Source organism: Notechis scutatus, chromosome 2, assembly GCF_049901735.1.
Source record: "Notechis scutatus isolate UNSWTSFEM ecotype Mainland chromosome 2, rNotScu1.2, whole genome shotgun sequence".
Classification (NCBI taxonomy): Eukaryota; Metazoa; Chordata; class Lepidosauria; order Squamata; family Elapidae; genus Notechis; species Notechis scutatus.
Window position 1 is genome coordinate 13,907,459 of NC_142010.1, and position 13,119 is coordinate 13,920,577.

At 42.0% G+C, this 13,119-nt stretch overlaps 1 protein-coding gene and 1 pseudogene across 2 annotated transcripts in view; one reads left to right on the forward strand and one right to left on the reverse strand.

Moving 5' to 3' along the window:
• Positions 1-9,651, forward strand: part of LOC113427759 (uncharacterized) — a 34,102-nt gene extending 24,451 nt beyond the window's left edge. Inside the window, exons 4-5 of the mRNA XM_087953455.1 lie at positions 677-806; positions 2,931-9,651. Coding sequence (XP_087809581.1) covers positions 677-806; positions 2,931-4,747 — 1,947 coding nt within the window. The 3' untranslated portion in view covers positions 4,748-9,651. The remainder of the gene's footprint in view (positions 1-676; positions 807-2,930) is intronic.
• The window catches only part of LOC113427945 (DLA class II histocompatibility antigen, DR-1 beta chain-like), a 318,237-nt pseudogene that overhangs the window by 70,037 nt on the left and 235,081 nt on the right, over positions 1-13,119 (reverse strand). The window lies entirely within an intron of this gene.

Sequence of the window (13,119 nt, forward strand, 5' to 3'; positions counted from 1 at the left end):
GTTCTTTCCTTGAATAATTTCCATCCACTGTTTCTTGGAACACTGCTATAATGTCTCCCCTAGTCCTTATTTTCATGAAACTAGACATCCCCAATTCCAGCCACCGTTCTTTATATGTTTTAGCCTCCAGTCCACTAATAATTTTTGTTGGTCTTCTCTGCACTCTTTCTAGAGTCTCAGGATTTTTTTTACATCTGGCAACCAAAACTGGATGCAATATTCCAAGTGTGGCCTTACCAAGGCCTTATAAAGTGGTACTAACACTTCATGTCATCGTGATTCTATCCCTCTTAATGCAGCCTATGATTCTGTTGGGGTTTTTTTTTTTGGGGCAACTGTAGCATAGGGCTAACTCGTTTAAGTTGTTGTCCACTAGAACTCCAAGATCCCTGTTGCACTCGTTACTGTTGAGCCAGGTATCACCTATTCTGTGCCAGTGCATTTGGTTTTTCTTTCTTCAGTGTAGAACTTTACATTTCTCACTGTTGATTTAGTTTTCTTAGATGGGGCCCAATCTGTCCATTCTTCTGTACCTCGAGCTTATCTTCTGGAGTTTTGATATTCCTGTCCATCTAGTCTTGTGTGCAAATTTGATTTCTATCCTGTTGTCTAAATGAATGGTGAAGATGAACAGATCTTGCGAATCCTCCTGTTCTGTTCTTTTTTCCATGTCCAGGAGGGTCTTGTGTCCTTTGAGGAGGTGGCTGTGTATTTCTCTGAGGAAGAATGGTCTCAGCTGGATCCTGACCAGAAAGCACTGCATTCGGAAGTCATGCTTGAAAACCATAGGAACGTGGTCTCTCTGGGTAAGAGTTTTCTGGTACCTAGTCAGAGAATTCAAGAAGACAGATTCTAGTTAGTTTTTTTTATTTTATTTAAAAACCTCTAATCAGATACTGTCTCCTGGGAGGGAGAAGGAAAGAATCTGGCCTTGTCGTGCTCCAAGGAAGGAAAGAGTCAATGTCTCTTTGCTTAGATCCTTTCTTTGCCATTTCTTATTTATATTTTTCAATATCTATTTGAACTTCTCTGTGGAGGCTGAAAAGAACAAGGTGTGCTTTTATGTGTCCTCTGGAGGTCGTGTGAGAGGATTGTGTTGTCATTTGTCCTCTGGAACCTCCCCAAATTGTGTGAGAACAGAACTTTCATGCTCAGCCCATGTATGATCACTCTCCCAATGCAATTCAAGAGCAAAGGCCTCATGCAGTGTGACTCAGAGCATCCTAGGGTGCAAGTAATCTTCAAGTTACAACAGTTCACTTTGCGAACGTTCCAAGTTACAACCAGCCCTCCCCCAAGTATTGAGACCCAGTCCCAAAATTATGAGTGTTGCAGCACCACAGTCATCATTCATACTTACGTATAACAATAGAGGTGCCACAATATTAATCCTGCCTATTCCCCCATCCCATCTCGCATGGACTTACTGTATTTTTCAGAGTATAAGGTGCACTTTCTCCCTCCAAAAAAGTGAGTGGAAATGTCTGTGTGTCTTATAGAGCGAATTCAGGGCTGGTTTTGGCCTCCCAAACTCTCAGCGCATCCCGTTATTGCCCTCCTTAATGTCCAGATGCACGCTGTAGGGCAAAAATGGGCCCGCTTTTGGTCTCTGGAGGCCTCCGCGGGTGCCATTTTTGCCCTCCCCGGCATCAGGGAGGCTGAGAATGGGACTCGCAAAGGGTTTGGGAGGCCAAATATGGGCCCCGGTTTAGCATGGAGAGTGCTTCTGGATGCAGGGGAGGGCAAAAATGAGACGTGGGGATCCAAAACTTTTATTTTCTTGTTTTGCTTCTCTAAAGCTAGGTGCGTCTTATCGTCTGAAAAATATGGTACCTTGCGACGATGTGGTGAGTCATCGGTTCCCTTGCCTACTTCTGTGCATTTGCAGAAAAAAGAGTAGTGAGAGATCCACGAGATCAGTAGTGGGAAATTTACCACTATTGATCTCACGTGATCTTGCACTACAGTGCTTTAGGCCTCTGTTCACTGCTAAACAAGGCCTACAGCAGATCCAGGGCAAAGGAGAGGAAAGGCCTCTTTGTTTTCAAAGAGTTTTGCCCTGGATCTCGTGCAGTCCTCAGTTCTTAAAAGAACACAGGCCTAAAATACTGCAGTGCCCCAATAAACCTTAAGTTTTCTCCTGATTCCTCCGTGCATGTTTCCCTTGATTATTATGAACTTCAATGGTGAAAAAATAAGTTTCTACATTTAGGCAAAAAAAAAAAATGCACAGGTACAGTATATGTGGTACCTTGCTCAACAGTAGTAACTGTAAGAGGGATCTTGGAGTCCTAATGGACAACCATTTAAATATGAGCCAGCCATGTGGAGCAGCTGCCAAAAAAGTCGACACATTTCTACACTGCATAAACAGAGGGATAGAATCAAGATCACGTGAAGTGTTAATACCTCTTGATAATGCCTTGGTAAAGCCACACTTCGAATACTGCATCCAGTTTTGGTCACCATGATTGTAAAAAAGATATTGAGACTCTAGAAAGAGTGCAGAGAACAACAATGATGATTAGGGGACTAGAGTCTAAAACATATAAAGAATGGTTGCTGGAATTGGGTATGTCTAGTTTAATGAAAACAAGGACTGGGGAGACATGATAGCAGGTTTCCATTATCTCAGGGGCTGCCAGAAGGAAGGGGGAATCAGGCTATTCTGTTCCTTAACTCAAAACTGATTCTGAGTGAGATTTGCATATATATAGATAATTGTAAAGAAAAAGATGTTTTCTAGATCTTTTCCAAGCTTTCATGACTCATGAATATAGAAATCATCATGTCTATATCACACCACTGTAGGCATGGAAACATGAAACCTAATGGAATTTTGGAGAAATTCAGAAGGAAATTCACTTGACTTTCTACATTTTGATCTTTTTCTCTAACGTTTTCATTTTCATTTCCCTTTTGCTTTGAAGGTAATAATGGGCAGGAGAATCAAGATTCCTGTGAACTGTTCCAAGTGGTCAATGCTAAAGATGGAATGGAGAAGTTTGGAATTCAAATGGAATTAGAAAGCTATGAGAGAAACCAGTCAAAGAATTGGACTCAGGAAAACTCATCTTACACTGATGTTCCAATGCAAGACTTTCTTGCCGAAGAAGAGAAAATAAGGAAAAAATATACTGGAAACAGTGTGAAGCTATTCAAAGCTGAAGTACAAGCAAATGAACACTATTTATCTTTTTACAATGGGACATTCATTCTTTCTCTTGGGAGTAACTTCCTTACATCTCAAAAAGCGATTGACACAAAAGGGAGGACTTATAAATGTTTGGAATGTGGAAAATATTTTAGAACAAGCAGGCAACTTGCTATCCATAAAAGGATCCACACGGGGGAGAAACCATATGAATGCACAGAGTGTGGAAAGACCTTTGCTCTGAGCAGTAGACTTGCTGTCCACAAAAAGATCCACACAGGAGAGAAGCCGTATAAATGCATAGAGTGTGGAAAGACCTTTGCTCAGGACAGTAATCTTAAAAGGCACAAAAAGATCCATGCAGGAGAGAAGCCGTATAAATGCATGGAGTGTGGAAAGAACTTTGCTCAAAGAGTTTGTCTTATTTTCCATAGGATGATCCACACAGGGGACAAGCCGTATAAATGCATGGAGTGTGGAAAGACCTTTGCTCAAAAAGGTCATCTTATTTCCCATAAGATGATCCACACAGGGGAGAAGCCGTTTAAATGCATGGAATGTGGAAAGGCATTTACTCATGGCAGTGGATTTAGAAGACACAAAAAGATCCATTCAGGAGAGAAGCCATTTAAATGCACAGAATGTGGAAAGACCTTTGCTTATAGATGTAATCTCATTTCCCATAAGATGATCCACACAGGAGAGAAACCATATAAATGCATGGAGTGTGGAAAGACCTTTGCTCAAAAAGGTAATCTCATTTCCCATAAGATCATCCACACAGGGGAGAAACCGTTTAAATGCATGGAGTGTGGAAAGACCTTCACTCAAAAATGTCATCTTGTTTCCCATAAGATGATCCACACAGGGGAGAAACTGTATAAATGCATGGAGTGTGGAAAGACCTTTGCTCGGAACAGTGATCTTAAAAGTCACAAAAAGATCCACACAGGAGAGAAACCATTTAAATGCATAGAGTGTGGAAAGAACTTTGCTCAAAGAGGTAATCTTATTTCCCATAAGATGATCCACACAGGGGAGAAGCCGTTTAAATGCATGGAGTGTGGGAAGACCTTTGCTCAAAGAGGTAATCTTATTTCCCATAAGATGATCCACACAGGAGAGAAGCCACTTAAATGCATGGAGTGTGGAAAGACCTTTGCTCAGAGCAGTGGCCTTCGAGTGCACAAAAATATCCACACAGGAGAGAAACCATATAAATGCATGGAGTGTGGAAAGACTTTTGCTCAGGACAGTGATCTTAAAAGGCACAGAAGGATCCACACAGGAGAGAAACCATATAAATGCATGGAATGTGGAAAGACTTTTGCTCAGGACAGTGATCTTAAAAGGCACAAAAGAATCCACACAGGAGAGAAACCATTTAAATGCATGGAGTGTGGAAAGACCTTTGCTCAGGACAGTGTTCTTAAAAGGCACAAAAAGATCCACACAGGAGAGAAACCATTTAAATGCATGGAGTGTGGAAAGGCCTTTGCTCAGGACTGTTGTCTTAAAAGGCACAAAAAGATCCACGCAGGAGAGAAACCATATGAATGCATGGAGTGTGGAAAGACTTACTCGGAGCAGTAGCCTTTGAAGCCACCAAAAAAATCCACTCTTTTTTCCCGTAAAAGAAGCCACACAGGGGAGGAGCCATTTAATTGCATGGAATGTGGAAAGAGTTTTGCTCAGAATAGTCATCGTTGTTAGGAATATAAGTCACCTAACAGTTGGGTTGGAAAATATATAAACCAGGATAGACATTTTAATACTGTCTCTTTAAGGGAATGCTAAAATTGTAATTGGGTGTGGTTCCTCAAATGGCCATAAGATGGAGGCAGAAACCTGGGCTGTTCTGTTGTTGCTGAGAGTGTTGCCATTCCTGCATTCTCTATTGACTGTTACTGATCATCGTTATTCTTGGATTTGATGTGAGTCTATTACTGAACTGTGTTTGATAGTGGACTTTAAGTTCGATTATCCTTGGAATGAAAACAGACTGCTTTAACCGTGAATGACTTGGACTGTTTGTTGAACTTTGCTTAACCGTTTTACTGGAAGTAAAAACCTACTTTTTACTATACAGTGTATCTGTGTGCTGGTTGTGTGTTATTCTTCACCACTTTCACTACGTCTCCCTGTGTGCACTCATTCTCCTAACGGGGAATTACCAACACTGGTTATGGGCCCAGGCCATACCAGGCTCAGATAGCTGAGAGTTAGTATGAATACACAGTACTGTATACAGACAGCTGTTTACTGTTTACTTGTGGTTTACTCTCCTGGTAAAGATGGCACAAGACCCTTCAACAAGTCAGATGGAACTGATAACTCAGATGGAACAAACTGTTTACTGGTCTATGAAGTGCCGTCTACTTCTGTGTAGGGAAGGGTTATGGGCTGCAGTTTAGGATCCACCAGATGTAAATGCTTGGGATCCAGATGATGAGGATGATGTCAAGAAGCTTGCTGACTTTAAATGAAACAACGAACGAGCTCTTTGTATAATTGGACTAACACTGAGTGACCTCCATATTCGTGGAGAAGAGTCTGCTGCTAGGTGTTGGGAGAATTTGAAGAAGATTTATGTTCATGACAGTGTAGGTGCCCACATACATCTTACACGTAAACTGTTTAGAGCACGTCTTCTGAAAGGTGGTATGTTAGCTCATTCGAACTTCATGAAAAGAACTTTTCAAGAGCTACATGAAAAGGAACTCATATTTTCAGAGCTGCATCAAGTTTACATCATTCTTTCCTCATTGGATGAAAGTTATGATGACTATGTATCTTCACTGGAAGTCCTGCCCAGGGATAAACTGACATTGACTGAAATAACTGGAAGATTGTTAGAAGAAGCAGGAAGACGACTGGATAGGGACCAACTGAGAAAGGAACAACCACAAGTAGAGGATTTGTCTTCAACTGCCTATACTGTTAGAAAATGTTTTTCTTGTGGGACTAGGGAACATATAGCTAGATTCTGTAAGAAGGGCAAATCACAGAATACTGGTAATCACCAGAAGGCTAAGAAGAATGTTAATTTAGCTATGTCTAGCAATTCAACTGTAACCCATGATTTGTGGGTTGTTGATAGTAGAGCATCTCAATGCATTACAAAAGGTAGAGAGGTTTGTAAAGATGTCCACAAGTAACCAACATGTATCATTGGCAAATGGATGGAAGATGAAAGCGTCTGGTGAAGGTACTGCATATTGTTCATGTATAAACAAGCATTTAACTATGTTATATGTACCTAAACTGAAATTTAATTTGTTATCAGTAAGGGCTTTAGTTAATATTGGTTATGTAGTAACCTTTAGGGGAGATAACTGTATAATAGAGAAAGAGGGTAAAAGTATTACTGCTAATTTAGAGAATGATATATATGTGATACATGATGACCAGATGAAGATAGCTAACTCGGTTTATAACAATGTTAAGCCACATGACGAATGCATACATTTACCGCATAGACGTCTGGGGCATATTAATTTCAAAATGCTCAAACAAACTGTTGAATTGTCAGAGGGAGTAAAATTAAAACCCTGTAGCAAGTATTTAAACTGTAATGCCTGTAGCCAAGAGAAAAGCAAGGTTATTCCAGCAAACAGACTTAATGGGTTTAAGACCAAAGAACCTTTAGAGGTTGTTTTTGTTGACATAATTGGTCCTAAGAAACCCAGTTTGGGAGGTGCCTGCTATGTTTTGAGTATAATGGACTATTACTCAAGGTATAGTTTCTGCTATCTCATGAAAAACAAAACAGAAACATTCCAACATTTCTTTAACTGGCTAAGGTTTGCTGAGAGGAAAATGAGGAGTAAAGTAATTACTTTAGTTACTGATAATGGGACTGAGTTTGTTAACAATAGATTCCAAACAATGCTGAAATTGGCTGGTGTCGAGCATAAACGTTCTGCACCTTACAGACCACAACATAACTTGTTTTTAGAATGAAGAGGGCAAATGTTACAAGCTATGGCTCGCGCTATTTTATCTGATTCAGGTTTGCCTGAAACACTGTGGGGTGAGGCCATAATGTGTAGTAACCATGTTTTAAACTATGTGGTGAACACAACAACTGGAGAATTGCCATTCACTCGTTGGCATGGCAGAAAGCCAAATTGAAGTTATTTACACGCATTTGGAACTCCAGCATGGGTACATATTCCCTCACAAGTAAGACTGAAAGGGCAACATAGAGCTAGGAAATTATTTTTTGTAGGTTATGAAGCCAACCATAGATCGTTTAGATTTTGAGATCCAGGCACAGCTCATGTTTATTGTAGTGCTAGTGCTAAATTTCTTGAGCATGTTGGGTGGAATAAACTGGAACAGGAATCCAGCAATGATATTATTGACACCAAAGTAGTCCCTAAATATGAAATAAGTAAACCATCAATAACCATTAAAGAGGAAGAACAAGCACAAGAGGAGGAAGAAGAACAAACACAGGAGGAGGTAGAAAAACAGGAGCACGTGGCACAGGAGAGTCCACCAGTAAACCCTGTATTACCAACATGTTCAACCCGAGTAACACGACCACCTGATAGATATCAGGCTAGTGCTATATGCCAAGTGAATACAGTTCCAAATAACTATAATGAACTGAAACTGTATCCTGCTAAGGATCAGGCTGCTTGGCAGGAAGCAATGGATAAGGAACTGAAATCCTTACAAAGGTTGGATGTATATGAAAATGTTAGGTTACCACCACGTAAACATGCCATAGGGTGTAAATGGATTTATAAACTTAAGACTAGTGTGGATAGGACTGTTACACATAAAGCCAGGTTAGTAGCACAAGGGTTCAATCAGACAGCAAATGACTATGATGAGATGTTTGTGCCTAGTCTGAAGGCTACTACATTACAAGCAGCATTAGTGTGGGCAGCGGAGGAATACATTGTAAATCATTTAGATGTAGAGACGGCATATCTGCATGCACCGTTGCAACACTATATTTAAAGAAACATTTAGGTATAAAAACAAATGATAATACAACTGATGGAGATTGAAAAAGAGTCTTTATGGCTTGAAGCAATCAGGATATGAGTGGAACCAATGTATAGTTAATTCATTAACTAAGATAGGTTTTGTAGCTGGCATGGCTGAACCATGTTTGTTCAAAAGAGAAAGTAATGGTGTAATTTCATTGTTGCTATTGTTTACTGATGACAGTATTAATCACCAAAACTGAACAAGAAGCTACTAAAATATCACTGTTAGAGAAGATATTTAAGATAAAACAGGTGAAATTAAGCAATATCTTGGATTAAAGATAGAACTAGGGGAGGATACAAGATCTCACAGGCAGATAAAATTAACCAATTACTAAAGAATTTTAAAATGGAACTTTGTAAACCGGCTAAAACACCGATGAGCCAGGAGTTTAGCCACAGTGATGTTCAAAGTCCTGTTTTTGATAAGAACATTTATCAGTCCTTGATTGGTAGTTTATCTTATCTCAATAATTGGTCAAGGCCGGATATAGCACACAGTGTTAACCAATTAGCGATGTTTAATGCTGAGCCAACTGAAAGGTACTGGCAAGTTGCTAAGCGTGTGTTAAGATATCTGAAACAAACAATGCATTATGCATTGTATTTGGAGCCTAAGGATGAACTGAGTTTAACTGCATATGCTGATGTAAGTTTCACTACAGACATAAATACACATAAATCTACATCAGGTACTGTATTATTAGGAAAGGTGTTGATTGGATGGAGGTCTATTAGAAACACCTAAGTTTATCAACAATGGAGGCTGAATTCTCATGTTTATCTTTATTATATATAGATTTAATTTGTTATAAGAAACTATTAATTGATATGGGAATTGATGTAACAGATTATATTGTTTATGAAGACAACCAATCAGCAATACAGATGGCTTCCAATCTTGCTGTTAAGACAAGATAAAAACACACAGATTTAAGATATTTAAATGTGAGAGAATGTGTGCAAAGTAAGATGATTAAGCTGGAATACTGTATGTCAGAAAATAACATCGCAGATCATTTTACAAAAGCCCAAGGCTCAGTAAAGCATAAGGCTTGCTGTGAGGATTATGGACTTAGAATGTAAGGTTGTATATATTGTCCTACCTAAAGGAGAGAATGTTAGGAATGTAAGTCACCTAACAGTTGGGTTGGAAAATATATAAACCAGGATAGACATTTTAATACTGTCTCTTTAAGGGAATGCTAAAATTGTAATTGGGTGTGGTTCCTCAAATGGCCATAAGATGGAGGCAGAAACCTGGGCTGTTCTGTTGTTGCTGAGAGTGTTGCCATTCCTGCATTTCTCTATTGACTGTTACTGATCATCGTTATTCTTGGATTTGATGTGAGTCTATTACTGAACTGTTTTTGATACTGGACTTTGGATTATCTCTGGAATGAAAACTGACTTCTTTAACCGTGAATGACTTAGACTGTTTGTTGAACTTTGCTTAACCGTTTTACTGGAGTAAAAACCTACATTTTACTATACAGTGTACCTGTGTGCTGGTTGTGTGTTATTCTTCACCACTCTCACTACGTCTCCCTGTGTGCGCTCATTCTCCTAACGGGGAATTACCTCAATCTTATTTCTCATAAAAGGATCCACGCTCGGGAGAAACTATATAGAAATAGCAATTCCATTTAGACTTATATACCACTCCTGGTTCCTCATTTTAGCGACCTCAAAAGGATGAAAAGCTTAATCAACCATGAGCCAGTCAGGATCGAGCACCTGGCTGCAGGCAATTAGCTTGTAGTACTGCATTCTAACCACTGACCCACCACGTCTCTATAGATTTGTATGTATGTGCATATTGTGCCTTTCTGATCCAAATGAGACAAGGTTGAATCTTATATAATGTAAAAACAAACAAGATGTTTAGATTTTAGAGAAAATGCAAAGAAGAGCAGCTAAGAGGATTAAAGGCCTGAAGACTAAGACATATGAAGAACGTTTGTAGCATTTGGTGATGGCTAGTCTACAGAAAAGGATTAGGAGTGACCTGATAGAAGTATTCCAGTACTTGTGAGGCTGCCACAAAGAGGAGAGGGTCAATTTATTTTCCAAAGCACCAGTGGGTAGAAGAAGACACAATGCATGTAAAATAATCAAGGAGAGAAGCAACCTAAAATTAACAAGAATCTTCCTTACAGTGAAGGCAATTAACCAGAGGAACAGCTCCAGCACACAGTTAAGTCGCGGAAGCTTTCCGTCTTCAGGCCATTAAAACTGCCGCTACCTCCTGTCTTCAAGGGGAGTATACCTATCCAGGGAGGGGAGATGAAGCTCCCCTCGACCCGGCTGGTGGTCTCCATCCCTCCAAGGTACGTCAGATAGATCTGGTCCTGTTGGGACCCTCCAACACTATAAGCATGGATTGGAGCCGCACACGATTGCAGTCTTCAGTCTGTCTTCGATGGAAGTGCCACTGGAAGCCTGGCTTGCAAAGGTTTTGAATGCCCTAGTTATCAATTCAATATTACTGGAAAAGAAGGTTCATAAGATTAAGTTTACAACTCTTAATGCCTTTTTGGCAATGCTGTTACAGTAAGCTCTGGCACTTAGGTCGTTTGATATGAGTATTCCAAGGTCCTTGACAGAGTGAGGGTCATCTACAAGGTCATATCCACCTGGCCTGTATTTGGTATACTGTTTTTTTTTTTTACCAATGTGTAGGACAGAGCATTTGTTGGTCAAGATTTGGAGTTGCGAATTGTTTAACCATTCAGACACATAATCAAAGTCGCTTTGAAGGACAGTAGCATTGTCAGTGGTGTTGAATAGTTTTACGTCATCAGCGAAGAGGACACAGTTGCTTATTAGATTATCATTTATGTAGAGGTCATTTATGTAAAGTATAAAGAGTGTGGGTCCTAGAACGCTGCCTTGGAGGACACCACTTTTAATTGGTGCAGGGTTTGATAGGGCGCTCCCTAGTTTTACTGTTTGTTGCATCTTTGACAGGAACACAGTAATCCACTTATGAAGGGATCTGGAAATGCCCTAAGAGATTAGTTTTAAAAGTAGTTTGTTATGTACCACTGAATTACAGGCTTTGCAAACCCAAACCCACCGTGGCCCATTTTTACCTACCCTGGTGCCCAGAAGCAGTCTGCAGGCCAAAAATGGTCCTGCTTCCGGCCTCCGGAGGATTCCCCGGGTCTTGTTTTTGCCCTTCCTGGCATCAGAGAGGTTGAAAATGGGATGTGCAGAGGGTTTGGGAGATCAAAAACAGGTCAGTTTTTGACATGCAGGGTACTTCTAGACGCCAGGGAGGGCAAAAATGGGACTCACAGAGCCCAAAAGCTATTTTTTTTCTTTTCCTTCTCTAAGCCTAGGTGCGTCTTATAGTCCGAAAAATATAGTACCTTGTGATGAAGTGGTGAGCTGTCTGTTCCTTTGCCTACTTTGGTGAATTTTCAGACAAAAGAGGCCTAAAGTAGTGAGAGATATGTAAGATCAGTAGTGGGAAATCTAGGACTATTGATCTCACATGATCTCGCACTACAGTGCTTTAGGCCTCTGTTCTCTGCTAACCAAGGCCTACAGCAGATCCAGGGCAAAGGAAAGGAAAGGCCTCTTTGTTTTCAAAGACTTTTGCCCTGGATCTCATGCAGTCCTCAGTTCTTAAAAGAACACAGGCCTAAAATACTGCAGTGGCCCAATAAATGTTAAGTTTTCTCCTAATTCCTCCATGAATGTTTCCACTGATTATTATGAAATTCAATGGTGAAAATATAAGGTTCTACATTTAGGCAAAAAAAATGGAGTTGGCTGCAAAGTCCTCGGGGACCCTCATCCTCCTGGTATCGGATGGAGGTCCAGGGTGGAACTTCTGAAGGGAGGAGGGTTCCCTCCTGCAGGACCTTCTGCCTGGTTCTGGTCCAGCTCTCCCCACAACTCCCAGGCTGAAGAGCCGCGGGGCCTTTTCCACTCCCCTCCTTAGCCAAAGGGGGTGTCTCCATCCTTCCTCTCTCCGGCAGAGCAGCTCCAAAGGGCTGCAGGGACTCTGGGGGGTCTCCAGGGGCCTCTCCTTCACGGAACCATTTCTGGGGCTGCAGAACGGATCCCTGCCGGTCCTTCTGCTCCCTTCCTTCCTTCCTTCCCCCTCAGAGAAAATCCTGGCTTGCAAAGGCTGCCAAGGGCTCTGAGCTTCCGGATCTGGGAGGGAGAGAAAAACCGACGCCCAGGATCAGAAAGAGGGATTCAGCCCCTGGACCCCCTTCCCACAACCTGCCCAGAGCCCCAAGCGGGTCCTCCCAGTGCCAGGCCCAGCCGCCCCCCCGCCCGAGCAGGGCTGGGAAGGAGGCAGCTGGAGAGGCTGCTGCCCTCTGCTTCTCTCCCCCTCCGGAGACAGGACCGGGCCCTCGGGGAGCCCAGTGCGAATCCTGCCTCCTCCTCCTCCTTGCCGTGCTTCTCTCCTCCCCTGGGTCTAGGAGGGCCTATGCCAGGCTCCTCCTCCCCTGGGCAGAGGGCGGCTGGGGAGTATGGGACCCGGGAAGAGTCCCCTCCCTCACCCGTGACACGTCTGCATGTCCCCCAGCCAAACCGCCTCCTGCATAGCCCCAGGTGTTCAGGAGAGCAAGTGCAGCGTCATAGAGAGGTATGGTTCAGTGAAGTCACTTCCTTTGGTGCCTCATCTGTGAAGATAGCCAGGACGTTCACCCTGCAGTGGCCCAATGGGGAAGGGCTTGGAGTTTCCTTCCCTTGGCGGAGGGCGACCCCTCGTGGATTGGGGCAAAGGGCCAGGAGGGTAGAAAGGGCAGGAAAGAGGAGCGCATGGGAGGGGAAGCGAGAGGGTGGGGATGATGGGCTTGGGAGTAGCGGGAAAGGACCCTCTCCATGGCTCCCTGTCAGACAAAGGTTTCGAAGTCTGTGCTTCTTTTCCCCCTTTTATAGGAATCCAAATGCTATATAAGGAGGTTTTCCTCTTTCTTCTGTGGCATTTCTAGA